This window comes from Pomacea canaliculata, linkage group LG8 (genome assembly GCF_003073045.1).
Source record: "Pomacea canaliculata isolate SZHN2017 linkage group LG8, ASM307304v1, whole genome shotgun sequence".
NCBI lineage: Eukaryota > Metazoa > Mollusca > Gastropoda > Architaenioglossa > Ampullariidae > Pomacea > Pomacea canaliculata.
In genome coordinates, this window is record NC_037597.1 from 24,650,305 (window position 1) to 24,669,509 (window position 19,205).

General features: G+C 44.2%; 2 protein-coding genes across 2 annotated transcripts in view; one reads left to right on the forward strand and one right to left on the reverse strand.

Annotated features, from left to right (window-relative positions):
* The window catches only part of LOC112570797 (unconventional myosin-VIIa-like), a 71,961-nt gene extending 56,992 nt beyond the window's left edge, over positions 1–14,969 (reverse strand). The window contains 2 exon segments of the mRNA XM_025249420.1: positions 13,451–13,557; positions 14,598–14,969. Coding sequence (XP_025105205.1) covers positions 13,451–13,557; positions 14,598–14,637 — 147 coding nt within the window. The 5' untranslated portion in view covers positions 14,638–14,969.
* A 177-nt stretch (positions 14,970–15,146) lies between these two features.
* LOC112571114 (micronuclear linker histone polyprotein-like) lies at positions 15,147–17,994 on the forward strand. The gene is made up of 4 exons (XM_025249926.1): positions 15,147–15,488; positions 16,037–16,169; positions 16,303–16,466; positions 16,555–17,994. The coding sequence occupies exons 1-4, from the start codon at positions 15,147–15,149 to the stop codon at positions 17,782–17,784; spliced, it is 1,869 nt and encodes a 622-aa protein (XP_025105711.1). The 3' UTR covers positions 17,785–17,994.
* The last annotated feature ends 1,211 nt before the right edge of the window (positions 17,995–19,205 follow it).

Sequence of the window (19,205 nt, forward strand, 5' to 3'; positions counted from 1 at the left end):
TTTGGTATTGATAGATGTGCAGACGCTCAAACAATAATAACAACAAAACAACAACAAAAAAAAAGCCTTGTGTAGTCTCGTCAAACATTTGTCTACATGCACGTCAGATTGATGTAAATATACTATGTAACAGCAGCAACGGCTCGAAACATCTATAAATAAATATTTGAATTAACGGAAAGCCAACTTATATTAACAATGTTTAGTGTTTTCAAAAATAAGGACGTAGATATAAAAAATAAATGTTATAATTATACAGATGCACAGCTGTATGATTCAATTGTATATTATAAAATGGTTTTCCCCTCTACAGAGACATAAGAAAAATGGTTCCCTCTTGCTGCCCCAGGCACTAGGATAACTGCAGGTCAGCAGCCGGAGGACTAACAGTGATGTCTCTGGAGTAGGGAGGTGTGGGGAGGGTGTTAAAGGGGAGGAAGGTGGCGAGGCTGGTAGCACCCGCAGATTCTTGGGAGGTTGCAGTCAATTATGCAGGCCTCGCATGCCGCACCTCGCCGCCTGAGCAACTAGTCTGGCACAAGGACTGCAGGCTCAGCAGGACCCAGTCATTGAGAACTCAGCACGCACAGCCGCCATAACGGGCAACACAACGATGTCACGGCCCAGAATAGCGCTGGGGGATCCGTCTCCTCCCCCCTTTTTGAACCGATAAGAGGTTATTGCCTTTTCCTATGCTTAATAGCCTGTGCTAGGTAAGGAGGGAATTCCTGTTTTCCGCCAACCCAGCACCTAAGGCTGTACCACAAATGTCTGAGAGAGAGAGATTGAAACGGAGTCAGAAAAAAGGAGACAGCGGTTCTCTCTTTAAATACCTAACGGACACCTGTTGCGAGATCGTGTCGTTCTGTATTCAGGGAGCGGGAATTGAAAAAAAAAAACCCAATCCCATACTGAGACTGAAAATAACTTTAAAAAAAAAAAAACTCAAGCAAGGCTGCGAGAGACAGATACAAACATCCTGCAGAAAGCTGATATACATTACAGGAAGCGAACCTCAGCCGCACACATAGCGTATCAAGCGGCGAGTTCGCTTTTCATCCGGCATCGTCCATTTATTGAGTCCTGTGTTAGTACTGTATTCCTATATACGGACATGTGTACCCTCCACAGCAAGGGATCGAAACAAGAGGTGAGGAATCTGAAAAGACAATCGCACAGTATCACATCTGAATTTATTTTCTGTTATTAATTTGTGGCCCTAATCACATCACTAGTTTTGACAAAGCAAATTAGTTTGTGAGAGGGTGCATCAATATGCTACCCGCACCATCTCTAGGATAACACACTTTTAATTTAAGTAAATGGAATTGCTGAATTTTTAGATCGATTTTTAACATTTTATAGGATAAGTATTTTTCCATCACAAATTTCCTTACAGCAAAGGGCGTATCTGAAAGACCGGACAACCAAAAAAACTATTCTACTCTGTCATTCGGGGTAAAGGAGGAAAAGATTTGTTACAAAATATGTTTTCAGTAATCGCAAAACTGCACTTAATAGTGAAAGCGAAACAGATTGTTCACGCGTTGTACGATTTTCGAAAAACTATCTTGGCACATACCAAACACTCCTTGTGCACATTTCTCAAAATAAGTCTTATGAGGGTGACACGTTTTTTACTTCCAGAATGACTAAATACGAGTTCAGACTTTCTACCCAGAAACTGGTAAAGTTTTTCAGCAGGACAAAATATGTCATCTGCATGCAATATAAATTGTGGCAGTTGAGGTGTGCGGGGTAGGTGTGTGTGTGGGTGGAGTGGGTGGATCGTAAGCCAGTGCTCTGCTCATCTCAAAATCCAGAAAACAAAATGTACTTTCATTTTCAAAGAGTGAGATCATTTAACTTCCATCTGTCTCGTGACCGAGTGCCGTATCAGCAGCCATCCAAGTTCTGTCACTATACATAATCATCCCTCCAGGCAAAAGCATCGCTGAGAGAAAGCACTGAGCTGTCCTTCCAAATACCAAACACTTGGCGGTGACCCTCGGGGCAGGAGAAGACCTCGTGCTGCCCTGGCGATCACACGCACGCTCACTCCCAGAGTGGACAGGATGTACAGAAGAATTAAATATCTTCTTTACATACTGTCAGCAATGTGACTGTGTGCGACCGCCATGTAAGAAATGCTAACAAACATAATCACATGTTGGACAATGTGTGCAACCAGCGAGCCTGAAGACCTACCAGTCCTGCAGGAAAAGGATGAAATGGAGGCAGTGGTACAGAGCCTGGCGCGGCCATACCATCAAGTTTACTATGAAGTACAATCTGTACAAGTCCCCAGTAGTACCCATCCTGCTTATACGGATGTGAAACATGGAACTTCGCTCGCCGACACGGGCAGGGGTATCAAAGAATTCATCATCAAGTGCCTAAGGAGGCTGCTCAGTATCTCATACAGGGAACATAAGAGCGATTTTTTTTTTTAAATGGTCACCACACTACCAAGTTGCGAAAGCTGGTTTGCTTTGGCCATGTGCCCCGGCACGACATTTTGTTGACATGGACGACAAATTACTGGCAAGGGCGTGACAAACAGCAGCCAACGGTCATTTGACGGCGCGGACATCATTATTCCCGGGCAAGACAACAATTAGTACCAAGGTCTATAAGACATAGTGCAAGCAGGAGATCCTGCTGCGAACTACATCTTGCAGTCTTCCGTTGTAACAGGACGCAATCCGTTAAACCCGTCAATAGTTCCACCTGACCTCGGAACCTGTGGGTGATACCAAGCTTTGATATCAACAACAGCAAGAAATAAAGACAGAAAAACAAAAATAAACAGAGAAAACAGCAAACGATTGAAAAAAGAGAGAAAGAATATAAATATCATCTTTTCTAATTTATGGAAATACAGGAACTACAAGGGTAAAGGGAAGATGCTACAAGGAAACAATAAAAAGATGCAGCGCTGACACGATTACATCGACACTAATTGGTGACAGGCGAAGTTTCAATTCCTTCTCAGTCACACGGTTACGTTCACAATAGATGTTCTTTAGGTGCCGTTAAGTCACAGGTCACTTCCTGCTCCACGTGACCCATTCAGCAACACAACCAACCCCGTCAAAACAATGAGCTTATGCGAGATTCCCACCAGGTGAGAACGTGGAGTTCAAAAGTCAACCCAGCCATGGCTTGGCAGATGACAGATGACAGTTGTATCATAACTGCTAGAAACAGATGACACTTGTATCATAACTGCTAATAACGGTGACACTGGACTATTGTATTGTTGATGTGTTCCTCCCCATCGCCCTCCCACCAACTTTCCAACCCCCTCTTCACTCGCTCCGAAAGTTATCTGATTGGTGAGGAAACTCATTCGGTGCTCCGCACATCCGAATACATACGAAAGGAGGGACAAAGGTGGAGGGGGGATGGGAAATCGAATGCTTGTGCATACATCACGTGAACTGTTTTCCTCATCGGAGTTGCTCTGTCGTCTCGGGAATGTTGTTCTTTCTCAGCTGGTGGTCCGTGTTTCCAACTAAGGTTGCTGCAGCCTTAGCTACTGAATCGGCATAAAACATTCCCTTTTTCCCTACCCCACTACCCACCCACCCCCGTACTCACATATGTAGAGAGAGGGGGGATGAAAAGTCCAAGTTATGTAAATTAATCTCTAGGTAAACAACGTGATAAATTTAATTTCTTCATCCTACTCACTACTCTTAAACAAACAAAAATCAAGAACTAAATCAACTGGGGTTAAAGGGAAAAGGCAAATAATTACAGCATGCAGCTGGCAGTGATGACAATCAGACGTTTTCGCTAAAACACACACATCTATGAATAGTAGAGAAATACTTCCTTTGGAATACAGTGAATGAAACAGTATTGTCAATAGCAACACGACAGCTTCTGATAGTTTTATTGTTCAGACAATGCTCAGTCTAACTCCTTCCTCTACTAACAGCAGGACCGGGCCGCGGCGCAGCAGTTAGCGCCTGTCACCAATACAGTGAAGGTTAGTTGACCTGGGTTCGGCTCTCGTCTCGGGCACGCTGTTTTTTGTTGTTGTTTTTTTCTCCTGTTTACAGGGCTGGCTGCCTTGCCATGATACAGTAAGTAGCTGGCTCGGCGTAAAACACACACACACACGTGTACTAAGGGTTTCCGTTGTTCTAGAGTTAGCAAGATTCACTTCATGTCTCACAAGGAGTTAACTAGGACTGTGCCCGTTTCGTGATGTCCATAGTCGCAGAACAGACATACTTTTAAAATTCTGGTAACCGACGACTGCGCTTTGGTGAAAGTCGGAAACGTCACAGGCTGTTGTGCTCTATTCCATTCCAACCAAAGAAGGATAAGAATGGATCCCCCTCCTCGCACTTCCATCACTTCAATGCAAGAGCTCCTTCTTCCCGAAGTGGTCAGCATCAATAATCGATAAAATTGGCCCAGATTTAGTGCTTGTAAAACTCAGATTATCTACCAACGTTTAAAATTTGGGCTTCGCTCAGCAATTTCCCAAGTCTATCAGTGGTAAGCCACATTAGTCATATTGTGTAAACTGGTCTTTTGTTGACATTACTGCCAGCGTGCTTCATAAAAACATTCAGTAATGTTCCACTCCTCCGAGAAAAAAAAAGTTGCAAAAAGATTTTTAAAAATAGAAACCGATAAAATAAATTTTCCGCCGTATGCATACCTCGCCATACAAGTAGGGTTAGGTGAACTTTTAAGGCGGGATCACCGACGATCTTTTCACACAGTAATACCAAATTTATTTGTCCCCCACCCAAAGTGGCATTCCAGATGAGATCAGGTCACATTTTTAACCTTCCATTTACTGTTGAAAATAGGACTGTCTCACCCAGGTGCTTCTCGCCTATCCTGTGACCTCACACCTTCAGGCTACCTGTCGGGTGTGCTGCACATCAGCTAACAACTGCACAAAAGGCTGTGGTTTTCACGGCCAGAAACACTCCGCGACGAGCGCTGACGTCACGAAGATCCCCGCAGCGCCACCAGCGACACTGCAACCCAAGGACGACCGACTTCGCTCCTACCTCTTAAACAGGGAGAGAGCATGTTTGGTGTCACCTTGTAGCACCACACTAATCTGCCTCGTGGAATGTTCAACATTTAACCACAGTTGCTCAAACATCTGACACTGGTTGTCGTGGAAGAGCTAAAAGCTGATGGCCCACGGCAAAAGTCAGAAGCTACTTAGAGGAAGCCCACCTTACCTCTCTCCTCACGTCACATCCGGGTGTGCGTGAGCAAGTGTAAATTCACCAAAGCTCGCTACACTATAAGCGGGATGGGCGGAAAGAGGGATTTGGCACCCTAGTGGTTAGTGCACCAGGGTCAGAGTACGGGAAGTGAACACAAGGTGCACACAAGACACCTGTGTTTCTGCTAATGATGTGCCCCCCGACTGTTAAACGGCTAACAGACTCCTTAGCTGGGAAGCGGAGAGAGCGCAGACGTCCAAACTGACAGGCGAGCTGGTTCGCTACCCGAGTAGCGCAGCAAACTTCCTACAGTCGACCAGCTGACGGGAATTGGTACCCGACTCCATAGTGTGTTGGAGAAGGTAAGGAAACGAGGGAGAGGAGATGGACACCGCCATCACGTAAAACTGACCCGAGAAATGTGAGGTCTCTAACATGTCACTCCCCAAACGACCTGAAAAGGTTAGGGGACGACCTTTACCTTTAGAGTCCTTAGCTGGGAAACCAGAGTAGACTGCTCACAAAAGAAAGGGAAAGAAAAGTAGCTTGTCCAGAAATGAACAAGGTCTCGATCACCTGATTTGACGGGACTACCCTTTGAAGGAGCCAGCAAGGCATGTAAATGACTACATGCTGTCAAGCTGACGACAACAAAGACATAAAAAGCCAAGAGTTTAAAGACTAAAATAAATCTACAGTCATTCAAAACACCAGACGAGACCAGCAGGTATGCGAACTAACGAGCACAACAATATTGATATCATTCTAAAAACCCTTTCCGTGATGGATGAACTCACACTTCCTTGACCTTACTTGCCATCTGCACCACCCACCTCCTGATTCTAAGACATCTGTCTGGCTTCTGACTGGGTCATGCCTCTTCCGTGTCGACTGTGAGGTTGGGAAAGCACGGGGAATTGGTTGGGGGGAGGTAGATCGATCACAAGTGCTGGCCACCGGTAATAAGCGGTGTGACCAGACCAGATGCGTGACTGGTGTGAACCTTCTGCGTCCGTCTGCCTGCATGCGACACATACACAGAGGTATAGGGTTGAAATACAGCGATTTCCGTGTGGTCCAGACACTATTAAGGGTGCTTCTAGAAGCTTTACGACAAAGACATCGGGCACGTTTTCGCAAGCAATGCCCTGTCTAGTGATTTCTGTGTCAACAGAAACTGCTGCTGGTAAACACAGACCGGGTCATTAACCTGTTCACATCGTGTCCACGCCATGCAGATACGATGTCATTTTAATAGTGTAACTGGATTGCAAGGCTTTGGCTAAGGCAAAAGACGAGCCACTCTCACAGAAGTAAATGATCTACACTGACATTACCCCAACCTATCACGGACAATTATTCAAAAAATTTACTTCCATGCAGTAAGGGCTTCGGCAACTCAGGGTTTGGGGATGTCACTCGAGGAGAGACTCATCACCCCATAAGCCTCGTGTTTTCCCATTTCTTCGTTGCAATTTCCTTTCATATTTATTTATTCTCCTTTAATTTCTCCAGGTCTAAGCACATCTAAAGTAAGGTTGCATTTAATCTGCCGATGTTTTGCAAATAATAATAGCTTTTATTAAGGTATATACGAATAGTGACGCGTGCTGCAGAATCTCGATGGTGCACTGATTGTCATGGCTGTAGAAAAACAGGGAAACACAAAAGTAAAAAACACCAAACTAATAAGCCCATCTCCTAGACAACCGATTATTTAACAAATCGATTACTTAAATGTGAACCGCTAGGCACAGCGATTATAGACTTTTTAAAACAGCTTAAAGTAATCAATAACTAATTCAGTAATTATATTATTATCCCTCCTTTCTACAGTTTCACATACTTCCTTGTCATTATCGTCATCGTCATCACAAGCATTGTTAGTTCTCTTCTTGTGTAGACTACTTGTGGGAATAACAGATGACTGAGTGCAAATCGTAAATGGACCTAGACAACAATCATCGTTTTCTCAATTTTATTTGTGTTTGTTTTGTGTTCGTAAATTAAACTAAAAATTCACAAGGCAATACTACTGGCAATACAGTAACCAATGCACAGAACGTTTGGCGATGTATTACAGCAGGCAGTCAAACTCAGGGTACCCCGAGGGGCATATCACGGATGAGAGGTGTTGATCAGTCAGTCTTGTTCTCTGAAAAGTGTTTGTTGATTTCGTGAAGAAAAATAACGGTTTACATATAGGTAGAACCGAACATTGTCATAACCCTTGTGGCAAACTTCCTGAAGTAACTTTTCATGAAAGTATGAAAAGACCTATAAAACTGATTTTACGAATAGCTACAGCTCCGTTGTGCGGGCCGCAGGTGTGTTTGCAAAGGGCCGCATGCGGCCCGCATGTTGGACATGCTTGCACTACAGCATGTGGTTATTTCACAGCCAAATCCTTACCTCTTGCCTGCCATGATCACGTTTCGGCCGCACGCAGAGCCCATGTCGCGATTTTTATCAGCGACAGCCCAGCACCACCACTACCCATCTCCTGTTCCCTATTAACCCGCCCCACTGACTCCAATGTATTTTTGTCTCTTCCTCCCGTTGCATTTCTTTGTTCCCTCCGATCACTACACTATGTCTCTCTATCAAGCACGCGCGCGCTCACAAACACAACACACGCAGGTACGGATATATATATATACCCATATATATATATACGTATACATGTACATACACAAAACACACGCGAATATCATAACTGCCGAAGCGTGAAAAACTCCAGGTATACATTCAACGAATCTCGTATAAGTTCTATTATCCTGTAATGGACGTTCCTTGATTGTCTCTCAATTGACTGTATAATTATTATTCACTTTATACACATTTACGTTGCTATGTTAAAAGCTTGTGTACGTGATAATACTGTTCACTGTAAATGATAACTGTTCTCTATTCTACCACACCGCTATGTGCATGACAACGTGCTTTTTCTAAGGGTTGGAAAGGGGACAAGAGACCTAGGGTGTGTGTGTAGTATAAAGAGAAAAAAGACGATGAAAGATTAAACGTCAGGTAAGGCACGTAAGACGAAACCCACTCGTCGCGAGTCAATTATCAATGATGCTGATCAAAGAACTTGGTACCGAAGTGCCCTCATCGTTTCGAACGCTTTCGACTATGGTCGCACATACTGTCTTCATCCACATGCTCGCCCATCCCGGATGGACAGGGAACTCCGCGGTCTTCATCAACCCTCCGTTCGAAGGGTACGTAACTGTAATGGCTGTCAGGACCCCACCTTCCAGCCCCTACGTCACTGCCACTTTAATATCTCTACAGGGGCCAGGGTCTTCTTATCCTGCTTGCGGGCAGAAGGGAGCGAAATTTTGGAAGATGAGTCAAAAGTGCAGCCAGCCATGCCCACCGGGAGGGTAAGGGAACCTAAAAATATACTGGATGCCCCAGAAAGTCAGACAATCTTATACCAGCGGAGGAACAAGTGTCTGGCGCCAGTGGAAATGCATGCGTATAGGGCGTGGCGGTGCGACAGCGACACGTCACATAAAATGCTTGGGGTGCGACAACCTAGGTATCGCCTTTCCATTCATTAAACGTCCACACACATTCCATACATTAAACAGGCACTTTTATGAAGTGGAGGGAAACACGACTATGTTGGTTCATTCAATTCTACCCTAGAAGAAAATGTGCTCACAATGAAAGGCAAGAAGGTGATTGAGAAACCATAAATATCTGATTCATATCATGCATTTAAACTGACACATACTGCTCAATATGTGGCTATTTGGCACGACAGACGACACTGTCCATAGTCCGGTTCAAAGCTCTTCGAGAGGGCGGTGAAAAGGGTAGGGGCCATGTATGAGCACAGAGAGAACGAATGATATATGTTGGAAGAGAATTAGCTGAGAAAAGGATGTGCAATGGAGTGCAAAACGCTATGGTGAGATTTCTCTATTCAGTCTTTTCTTTTACAGGTCACTGCATAGTTTCAACCAGCTTGTGACACCTGTCTATCTGCATTAAATGTAAATATTTTGTATTGAACTCAAGTTTTGAACGCTTTCCAGGCAGACGGAGAAAGCGGTAATCATATAATCTAAGCCCACAACAAAAGCACTCAAGTTCCCATTTGCCGAAACACAACATCCGTCTGCCGACAGACTGGCTGCTAGTGACCAGACACATTTCATTAAACGGAAACAAATAGGTCCACACACCTATGGATCCTACATTACGCAGTCTGTGTGTGCGCCAAAGGACTGGCACTCATCTGAGTCATGAGACAGCGTTTCCCATTCATAAAATACAAGGAGTGTTCAGACCCCCCGTTGAAAACTGTTGAGTTATTTTGTGCTTTTTTTTTTCTTTTGGTATCCTTCACCAAGATTTCTGGGGCGGGGATTAGGCCCGCCACTCACCATCCACTACGCGTAAACACAATGTTTTTTTTTTTCTAAAAACGTATACAGCAATGTACGTGTTAATAATTTCTTATCTGATGAGCAAGGTAAGCTGGGACGCCAGTGGCAAATCGAACTTACACAAAAGTTATGTCTGTCGTTCACAACATGATCCATGCCATATCGGCGGATTTGTCGGACACCGCGACACTCAGACATCTGCCTAGACGGAGACGGTGACAAACTTTATGAAAACGGAGTTCCGGTCGATGTTGTCCTCGCTGTGTGAAGCTCAGAAAGGTATTATCCCCCCACCCCACCTTTAAGTCACCAAACCCTTTTCCATACCCTTCCCCACTCGTGCCCTCCCTTGTCTCCAGACAGACAGAATCCTCTTTAGAGTCGTGGTGAACACAACAGTGTCAGCGAGGTCTGTCAAGGACGAATGAAAGACCTAAACCTTCCACGTTTGTCCACAAGTTCATCGCGAATTTACTCTTTCCACCTCCTGGCTTATCCTAAAAGACTGAAAATGAGAGAAAGGCAAAAGTATTCGTGTTCGTCCATCAACACTCCAAGCCCAATCTAAAAATACAACTGTCTAGTCTAACCCTCCTCCAGAAGAGGAAGTGTAGTAGTACAAACGTGGAAGCGGTAAGTCGATTTTGAGGGTGCGTCATCAAAACACAAGGCTTAGATAAGTAGTCTTTTCCTTGTCACCATCCTTCACAAACTGCACGACGAACCTCGCATACTCATCACCGCCTTTTCCGAGAGCGGAAGTCGAAACTGTAAACGTCACCCTACCCCATACCCCTAAGAGCGGGTGGCGGGATGAAAACCAAGAGATGACGGTGCCGCTTAACGAAACACCTGCCGTCGAGAAAATAAAAGCGTTTAGTCTTATCTTCTTTATTTTGTCAAACATCGCGGCGTTACCTCGGTAGGTATTCATCAACTAGCAGCGCAGAAGAGATTCACAACCTCGGTGACGAGACTGCAACAAAGCAACAGGCAGGTAAGGGTAGGCTTGGAGGTGAGAGGATGGAGACGACCGGGCGATATCGAACTACCTCCGCTGAAAGGGTATGTATCACAGGTGTAATGCTCGGTACGGGGTGCGATTCATGAGCTCGGCCAGCTGCTCAACTCCGCCATCTCCTCCATCACGTGCAGCTACTGAAGGCGCGGGCTTATCGCAGGCAGCTTCAGAGGCTGCCGTCCTGTTGCACGCGCGTGTGTGCTTTGTCAAGTACCGGAGATAAGCTGCGGGATTTCCCCCTTGGTGACGTCACAGTGCATTTCCCCCCAAACCGTGCAACCCGTGAACCGGGGAAAGCTTTACTTAGCTTGTATCCGGCGCTGAACCCTTTGTAGTGGCGTTTGTTGACACGGCGACATTTTTACTGGCCAGCGAGAACTCAATCTCTCGAGACAAAAGCCTGCAAACGATGCGAGTGAACAGTTTAAACGAAATGTGCAAGACCTGGATAAATGAAATACTTGATAAAAAAATAAATTGAAGAAAAAATATAGCTGCGTGAAAAACTCGGTTGCTTATATTTTCTACGAAAGGTCAGTAAACAGTGCGCTATCCCAGATTAACATGCAGGAAACTATTTTTTCTCGAGCTCTCATGATTCGCATATTTGAACAAACCAACCTCCGACTTTCACAAGCGCGTTCGTTCATCTCGGTATCAAACAACAGGGCTGTTCCTTCTGGTGGGGTGAAAAACTGATCGTTTGACAAACAAGCGTTCATGTTTCATTTAAAATAAATTTACACACACAACAGCAGCAGCAGCTGTTGCTATGTACAAGAGTTCACCTTAAAGATGCTTCTCGACACTGTGAGATTACATCTTAGAACCCTATCGCCAGTTTAAAAAAAAAATCGTAAGTCTAAACTGCATTTAACACATCCGACCTACTTGTTAAAGCTTAGCCGAGCCTTTAAACGTGCTCACAACACTTACATTTGCCTACAGCCGGAAAGAACTCATTTAACAAATAATCTATTCTATATTAAAGTGTTGAACAATCGAGTAGTTTATTGAATGCTGTACTTATAAACTGAAAACTTCGAAGCACTGCTTCTACCGAATGCGCATCGCTTTCACATCATCACCAAGTCGAGCAACCGCATGTCGGGAAGGTGCGCTGTCGAACTCAAGCCAGAGGCACAACTTGCCTGCTGAGGCGCAACAATGGATGCAACTGTCAGCGAATGTGTCCACGGGAGAAAAAAAAATCATTGTAAACACGAGTTTACCAAGGGTGCACATGCATGCATGCGCATACAGTCTGTTGCGTCACGCGCTACAGCTAGACGCGGAGGAGGGAAGGGGAAGAACTGATGAGGATGTCGGGGGAGAGGCACGCTACGAATGATGCGCGTGCATATTGATTGGCAATTTCTGTCCTTGACGACATTGGCTGAGAATCCGCCGGGTGCTTCAGTGGAGGAGTCTTCGGAGCTTGCGGTACCTTTACGTACCGCGTTGCGAACTGTAGTCTTTGCCTTGAAATTATGGCAGGCTCTGTCAGGTCAGCGACTAAGAGTGTGCTACATACACATGGCGGCCACGGTCTCAAGCAAATAAAAGCTGGCAGGCCTGTGGACGGCTAATGTCGATGACCGATGCTGAGTGCAACAGGACGCTGACGAGGAAGAGGCGCTTCCGGTGCCTTGGCGACACGAGACCTGTTCATTGGCAAGACAAGCAGAAGCTGAAGCAGAAAACAGCTTGTCTGAACGCTGCTCATGGAAAGGACGATAATGTCCTGAGCACGACAATAACAGCTGTTATTACGACTCTTAGTATCAGCACGTCATCCGCACACGGACATGTCCACAATCTGTCCAGAACTTTCGCGACCCGCCTACCCCCTTGACAACGAATGGCGCCAGGTTCTGTCTGTTCTGCCTTCACAGCAGAAGTGGCTTCTTCCTGTCTTTGTTTACACGCTATCGGCCCCAATCCCAGCTTCCTGCCCACACCGTCAGCATGCTTTCATCACTTCTCGCTCATAACTTACAAATCTACTGCGACAACGCTTTTGAGATGAGCAGGCAGAACGCAAAAGCCATGGTCATCAGGGTATGTGAACGTCAACAGCAACCTGCTCAGTGGCACCACTGTCATCGAGAGGATAACCAGCCGTTTGCATGTTTGAACCCTGATTCCAAAACAACCCCACCCCAGTCTCCACACCCTGACCCCTGACCCCACCTTCCTTTCACCTTCCGTTCCACCAGGCAGCTTCTAGTCCAGATTTTCCTAATCAGCTCCCAATGTAACCCATGTGGTGTGTGTGTGTGCATGCTTGTGCAAAAATGACAATGATGTGAAGCCAAGAAAGAGAATTGCTTTTCTATAATTGAAATACAAGAGATAAACATGCACTAAATATTTTCCTAATTGCTCTGACTTTCTTGTATCACAGTTGAATGTTCAACAGCTATTCATTACAACAGATCTTTTTATTGAAAGTATTTCCACTGCAAATTTCAGGTACACAGTTGTCAAAAGACACATAGAATGGATTACAGCTGACCCAAACCTGTAGGTGTGCTTTATATTTTATTCCACACCACACCCTTTAGCAATATTAAAAACAACTATCAGGAAGGGGGTGGAGACAGGGATCTCTCCTCATAAACAACAGTATCACACACTAAAATGCAGTATTTGATTATTTGTGTTTTAGAAAATCATGAAAAAGTCACAAAATACATTATTAAAACATATTAGCTTGAAAAGGACATTTGTGGCAAGCAATGGCTGAATAGCAGTCAGAGAAAGCACAATGGTTACTAACAGTGCTATGCGTTTATATATTTAGAAAAGGATACATAGATAATATCTCGCTTGTAGCGTACATGGAGATTGGTGTTAATCCCATTTTCATCAATATCACTAATGACTATCATGTCCCGAACACCATCTTCTGGCCGAGCACCTAAAACAAACAGTTATGATGCAGATTGCTTGTATTGCAAATAGCACTCTATGATTGTCTATCTTTGTATTCCAATCTGCAATGAGTATATATCTACTTCATGTGTTTCATGTTTCTGTGATGCTCCATCTTTTTTCGACTTCCTCATCCTCTTTGCCTTTTCTGACTCACAGTTTAAAATCCCTTGATATATTCCAGTGAGGAGCTAGCAGCATTTCCATGAGTGCTTTTCTTAGTGACAATAAGATTTCATCTACATCTCTTCATTCTACCATACCCTAGTGTTATTTGGTACATGCATTACCATGTTATTCAAAATCAAACATTTCTATAAAAACACACACATATTCTGCATCCTGGTTCATTCTTCAAAACATCTCAAAGAGGCAGATGCTGAGAGTGAGCAAATTTGAGATTTGCCGTTATAATTATGTGTAGCTCATAATTATGCATTCAATTTAACCTATCTAACATTAAATGAACTGAAAACTTTGATGCTTTGAGTTCTTAAATAATTTTGCAATCAATAAAATCAACATTGCTAGATCGATAATATTACTCTTAATCCCGACAACAAAGAACTTGTAAGAACTAAGAAAATGTTTTCCCTTGACCGTCACATCATTAAATGGTACCTGACAGTCTATTTCTCTCCTACACTCCAGCTTGACATTTTCCAAAACAACCGTTTCTTCTTCACAACTAACAAAATAAACTGATGAAGTCAAGCTCATGTTTAATCAATAATTCCTCCGACCTTAGTCGATTGTATCTTTCCAGCTTTTTTATTGGTAAGGTGGGTAGTTTTATTTTAAAACCATTTATCGCTGGTAATTGCAGGCACTCAACCCATTGTTTGATGCACACGATTCTGCAATAGGTTCACGATCGTCGTTAACTGTGCTGTTGTGTGCTGGAGGAGTCTGCTGCTGCTGCTGCAGTTGTCACAGTACTATTCCTCCTTCAAGAATCCCTTTGAGTCATAATCTGTGCTGTACCCGATGCTCATAAAGACACTCGAAAAAAAATCACCCACTTACCTTGGATTGATAAGGCTGTCCTCCATTGACCTGTATCCATCTTTAAATTATTTGTATCCAAAACTGTCACTGACTTGTGTACACGAGATTGGCGTGTGCAGTGCTAGTTCCCATCGACACTGCCGGCTCGACTGACTGACTCATGCCTGCCGCTTCTTTCACACCGCTCGTGAGGACTGAGCCAAATTTAACTCACCCGCCATTTCCGGCTTCTTTAGCGACTTACCGCTTACAGCACTTTTTACACTATTTTATGCAAAATTTCCTTAATTCATACACATTATTTTGCAAGAACAGACAATAAATCGTGGACACGATAAAGGCTTTTGTTTTTTTCTCGATCGTCAATTCTTGCTGGCTCGTGTCACAGAGGTAAAGTTTCCATATCCTGCTGTAGTGGAAACGCAGGTTTTTATCTCTGTTGCACACCTTTTGTCTCTACGCATGCGCAGGAGTTATGTGCGCTGCTTCCGGAGCAGGGAAGTTGCAAATGATTTGACTCAAATGATCTTATATTTTTAATATTTTTGTTGTCTTTGCCTTCGTATCATGGTGTTTCGTGGGAGAGATAGTTCTCGGGCAAGAGGACGCAGTCGTCCTTTCCGTTTCAGGGGCCGTGGTGCTAGGCGACCTTATGGCCGTGGGTCTAGTCGCGGTGGTCATGACGGGAAACGCGAAGAAGGCCTACGGATCACACTTCGAAATGTTGATGCCGCCTCATATAATCGGCGTGACAAGTCATGGTCAGACGATCGCGAGTCGGATAGGTTTGAAAAATACGGTGAAGATTATGATGATTACGATAACTATGATAAAGAGAAACGTGATCGAAGGACACCGTCAAGAGAATCAAGAAATTCGCCACCTCGAAAACGACAACACATTGAATCAGTAATGACTGCTTTGTTGATTTTGTTATGTTACTATTTTTGGTGAATCTACTTATTTAAACATTTCTGGTTTTTTTGTAAATGAAAAGTTAGCCAAGGACCAGCTATATCACGGATGTAATCTAATAAATCCTCATGTGTTCTAAAGTCCTGTAAATTACATTTAGCTTAATAACTAAAACCATATTCTGTTGTGGTATCCAGGTGTTATGAAAAATGTTTGAATAAAGTAAACAAAAAAAAATTAATACATCGCAGACTTCAGTTTTCATGTACCTGTTACAATACTATACATTTATTTTGTAGGACATTGACATAATTGAAAACTAAACAGTGAACGAAGCCCAATTAAAATAAAAGAGTAGTTTGTCAGTAAAGGAAAATTTGGAAGAAACATTTGCTTTGTTTGTTATTTTTTTAATGTGAAAAAGCAGCTGTAGCGAGAGTAGGAAATAATTTCTTAGTGTGATTATTACAATCAGGGTTATTTTACACTTTGTTACCAACAATTTTCGATTCCCATGTTATTGAAATCTTACTTCAATGCAGGATCTTCTGGAAGATGAGTCCCTGAGAATTACAGTTGGTAATGACCTGTACAAGAAAGAAGGTCGCTCCCCATCAACAGAAAAGCAAGGGGATAGACCACAGTATGCAGAAGGAGAGGTATGGGAAGGAAGAGGTGATAGGGAAGAAGACAGACAGGCTAGACGTGACCAGTCGAATGAAAGAAGATATGGTAAAAACTATGATGGATTTGGAAAGAGAACTGACTTTGATAATCCTAGTGGTAGCAAGCCTTATTATCATAACAGGAATCCTGAGGAGGGTTCAAGAGGAAGAGGTAGACCTTACTCTCAAAGAGGTTTTGAACGTGGTCGAGGGCGTGGAAGAGGTGGTGATGGCAGTGGATTCAGAGATAGAAGAAATTATTCCACTTTTGAAAGACCCCAAACTCGATCTGAAAGATATAGTCGAAGTCCAAGCCATGAAAGGAGAAGAAGCAGAAGTTACAGCCGGGAGAGACACAGTGGCAGCATGAGCTACCGCAGGCCACGGAGCCGTAGTTACAGCAGGGAGAGGAGAAACTACAGTCATGGGAGACGAGTTATAGTCATGGCCGACGAAGTAGTAGTAGGGATTGGCGAAGCAGCAGTCGAGGGAGAAGTCATGGTCGAACAAGGAGTCACAGCAGGGAAAGAAGTTACAGCGCTGGAAGTCGATCCCCACGCAGGAGTAGCGTTGGAAGGTCTCGCAGCCTCCCACGAAGCTATAGCCCAGGAAGAAGGACATCGCGCAGCCACAGCAGAGGAAGGAGTGTGAGTTTACGGAGGAGTCATAGCAGGAGTAGAGGCTACAGTCGCAGTCCTAGAAGCTATAGCAGAAGCAGCAGCCAAAGTGGTGGGAGGGGACACTCACGTAGTCGAAGTGGAAGCATTGTAAGAAGATATCATCGAAGTCCAATAAGACGGGGGTCTAGAGACAGTGCAACAGGTAGGCGAGACAGTGTTGATCGCCGTAGCATTGGTCGAAGCCGAAGCAGCAGCTCCTCAAGCAGCTCTGGCTCTAGCAAAGGCCGTGACATTACAGGGGGCATGTCAGAAAAAGAGTATGAAGAAGAAATGTTCCGCCGTTTAAAATCAGAACTGACGTCCAACTACAGCAATCCAAGTGAAAGAGAAGAGCGCATTGCAAAGCACATAAGGGAAATGGCCAAAATATCTCCTGTGCTTTTCAGGAATTTTATGTCTAAAAATGCTGGTAACCTTGCTGCACTAACATTACCGCAAGAACAAGAGGAAGAGAAACCTGTAGATGCTGACACAGGTGCAAATGAGTCCCCTGTATCAGATCCATCACAGGCCAAACCACTTCGCTCCATTTTGAAAAGAAAAGAGGGCTCTTTGTCACCATCAAGAACCATGGAGACGGAACATTTGGGAGAACAACCCATGTCAAACATAGAAAAAGTCATCCACTCCCTACGCAAAGGATCTGGAGCTTTGGAAAAAGAAGCTGCATCCTCAGGACCACATCAGACTGTTGCTTTGAAACATCTTTCATCCTACATGGACATTGAAGATGAGGAGGAGTTTCTTTATGGGGAAGAGAAATTGAAGAAAGAAAATCCAGGTCCAGCCATGCCCTTTTGGTCAGCCCACAGGTTTGAAGAAGACGCATCTAAAACTGATCTCGACTTACTAGAGGAACATCCTAGGGCTGAATCAGAACAAGAAGCATCAAAAACATCGTCAAAAGCATACGAAAGCATCACCAGCAAAAAGCAGAAGATGTGAAAAGACTCTCCGTGTTTGATGACCTAGAAGACAAAGAAAAGATTTATGAACAGTGGCGAGCGACTGTGCTTCAGAAAGGAAAAAAGGATGGTAAGGATGACAAAAAGCAAGGCGCTGAAAGCAACGTTCAGGACCAGGCAGAAGCATCGGATCTCAGCTCCACAGTGAAAAACATTCTGGAGTCCATTGGCTTCAATTTTGATCTTTCTCGTCGCATGCAAGAGCTTGCACGACAGAAGAAGGAACAGGAGCAAGCTGACCCGTCTCTCGCCATCAACCAGACGGCTTCTTTCCTAGGTAGTACAGACCTGGCAAGCAGCTTCAAAGCAAATATTTTTCAGCAGGAGACAAAGAGCAAAGCAAATGTAAAAGCCGATGTTGCCAGCCTGGTGGAGGAGGTGAGGCAGGCAACCAGACTGGCTCAAGAGAAGGCAAAAAAGGCAAAAGAACAAGAAGAGAGACACATGAACACCAGAGGAAGAGACAGAGAACGTTCAAGAGATAGCCTTCCAGAAGCAGAGCTTCAAAAAGAAATACCTCAAAAAGAAACAACAGTGAAGAGAGAGCCTGAACTTGGAGAAAGCCAAGAGAAATACATGCCGTCACCTGCAGTCTATCCTTATAACACATTTGGTGTTTCTTCATATGAGACTTACCTGCCTTCACAACAGTATAGCCAATATCATGGTTATGGCAGTTACAGCTACTTCCCACCACCAGAAGAGGAATATGTACCAGACTACGAAGATCCCCATCAGCCCAAACCAGTAAGAACTTCCAACCTGATCTCACTTGCTGGTGATGTCACCCAGTCTGAAGCCAAGACCAGACAGGATGAGTTTGGTTTGAGACCAAATGACCAAGTTGAAGCTCAGCCTAAAGATTCAAGTAAGCTAGAAAAGAAGCAGGGAGATGTGGGGCTCAAAAAGCCAATGGAACGTATTTTCATCATGAAGAAGCAAGGAGAGGGTGACAAAGGAGAATTTTTTGGTGAAGAGACGGGTTTTTCTCGCCGCATAGTCTTGCCTCCAAAGGATAAGCTGAAGCCACCAGGAAAGCAAATGCTTGGGTCTGACAGTCCTAAAGAAGCTGCAAAGAGGACAGAATCTTTGCCATCATCAGCCTCTGACAGCAGTAGTTACCGTGACACAAAAAGAAGAGGTTCATCTCCTGACCCATCTTTAAGGCACCCCAAACAGTCCAGACTCTCTTCACCAGAATATGAGAAAAAAGATTCAAAGAAGGAATCAGAAGCATTTAAATCATCAGTGGGGTCACAGATAGGGGCAAAAGATAGTAATATTGACAGCGAAACACCAGGACCACAGAGGAAAGCTGTCATTAGTGTTGCAAAAGACAAGGCACGTGTGCTAATGCAGGAAGAAGAGCGCAGGCGCAAGGTGGCTGTCTTGCAGCGAGAG